This window comes from Scomber japonicus, chromosome 9 (assembly GCF_027409825.1).
Source record: "Scomber japonicus isolate fScoJap1 chromosome 9, fScoJap1.pri, whole genome shotgun sequence".
Classification (NCBI taxonomy): Eukaryota; Metazoa; Chordata; class Actinopteri; order Scombriformes; family Scombridae; genus Scomber; species Scomber japonicus.
In genome coordinates this window covers 8,888,689-8,890,407 of record NC_070586.1, presented here as the reverse complement: position 1 = coordinate 8,890,407, position 1,719 = coordinate 8,888,689, and the positions used below count along the sequence as shown (strand labels likewise).

The window sequence follows — 1,719 nt, the reverse complement described above, 5'->3', positions numbered from 1 at the left end:
GGGCTGGACTCCACCACTTCCCCCTGCAGCAGAGCGCTGACACCGGGCCGCTGCTCCACGAACACCTCCACCAGAGCGACCTGCTCCGCCGCCTCCACCGGCGGCTGCAACCCCGGGCACAGCAGCGGGAGGAGAGGCAGGATTAACCGGAGATAACCAGCTGCAGCCATGGTCCGATGAAACAACAACACGGAGAGAAAATACAGCTGAAAACTGTCTAAAATACTCAAACCTAATCAGCTGTCACCCGTCATTTCTGGAGAGGTGTTCGCATTTTTTTTTGTTCGCCCCCGAAGAATGTAAACAAGCAAAGGGCAGCTTCCGGTGCGAACCGGAAACAGGTGCCGGATTACTATCTTGTCCGCATCGCTACCACAAAGATAGAGACTTAAAATTTAATATAATACAAGTTTAAATGTCATAATTGGGTTGTTTAAGTGAATTGGATAGTGTTCGGAGACATAAAAGTTTCCATTAAAGTGTAGTTTTTGTGATTTTTACGTTAACTGGCGTGTACAACCAAAGTTAGCTCAAACCCCCCGAAGAATGTAAAGAATCGAAGGGCAGCTTTCGGTGCCGACCGGAAACAAATGGAGGATTACTATCTTGGTTGCAACCGCAAAGCTACCACAAAGATAGAATAGAGGGGTCAAATAAGGCCCGCGGGCCAGAAGCGGCCCACCGAGGAGTCCAATCCGGCCCACTCTTCTTCCTTCTTTCTTTTCCCACCATCTTTCCATCCACTCTTTCTTTCTTCCTTTTTTCTTTTTTCTTTCTTTCTTTCCATCATGTCTTCTCTTCTTTCCTCCCTTCCTTCCATCTGTCCCTTCTTTCTGTTTTCTTCCTTCCATCTTTCCTTCCTTCCCTCCTTCCTTCTCTTCCTTACATCTTTTTACTGGCCCACATCAGATCATATTGTGTTAGTTTGTGGCCCTTGAATGAAGATGAGTTTGAGATGCTTTTAATTTAATATTAAACAAAATAAACGTCATAATTTAGTTATTTTAACTAACTATTAACTATTCAGAGCCAAATATATATTTAGATTAAAGTGTAGTTTTTGTTATTTTTCCTTTAATTTTACATATTTTATAACTTGTACAACCAAAGATAAACATGATGAATGTGACAATAATAATTATCTGTACTTCCTGCTTCGTTTTAAAGCCACCACTCCCCTTCCTATAGTTTCCTTTATTGATCAGACGTATCTGCACACAGCGCTGGTAAGATTCAAACTTTAGTCAAGCTTTTCATTCACTTTCACTTTTGTTTATCATTAGTGGTGTATAGACTATATAAAGGTATCCCATGGTTACGAGAAAGCTGCTTATTATTAAATGTATATGTATAGTTAGTTCTGTATTAAACGTTAAGACTAAGCTTTTCACATGTTAACACAGGAAATAGTTTAATATAGCTCCACTGTCTGATATTTAATGTCAGTGAATGAAAACTACATGCACCTGCTTTATTTTGCGCGTGCGCAGCACAACATCATCATATAGTCTGGTAATAGAGGACATTTGCTCATAAGTGTGTAACAATTATAGTTGAAAACGAGCCTGCAGTGACATGTGTTAATTACTCAATCACTGAATCAAATAAAAGAAACAACAACAACCGGTTTGTAATTACTTAATGTCTTCTGTGCGCATGTGCAAGCTTTTAGGATTTAGACCAAAGATCATCTATACTATTTATATAAGATGAATCACT

At 40.0% G+C, this 1,719-nt stretch overlaps 1 protein-coding gene across 1 annotated transcript in view; it reads right to left on the bottom strand.

Moving 5' to 3' along the window:
* rnf215 (ring finger protein 215) overlaps nt 1–269 on the bottom strand; it is an 8,984-nt gene extending 8,715 nt beyond the window's left edge. The window contains exon 1 of the mRNA XM_053324963.1: nt 1–269. This exon is cut by the window's left edge and continues 64 nt beyond it. Coding sequence (XP_053180938.1) covers nt 1–170 — 170 coding nt within the window. The 5' untranslated portion in view covers nt 171–269.
* Between the last annotated feature and the right edge of the window lie 1,450 nt (nt 270–1,719).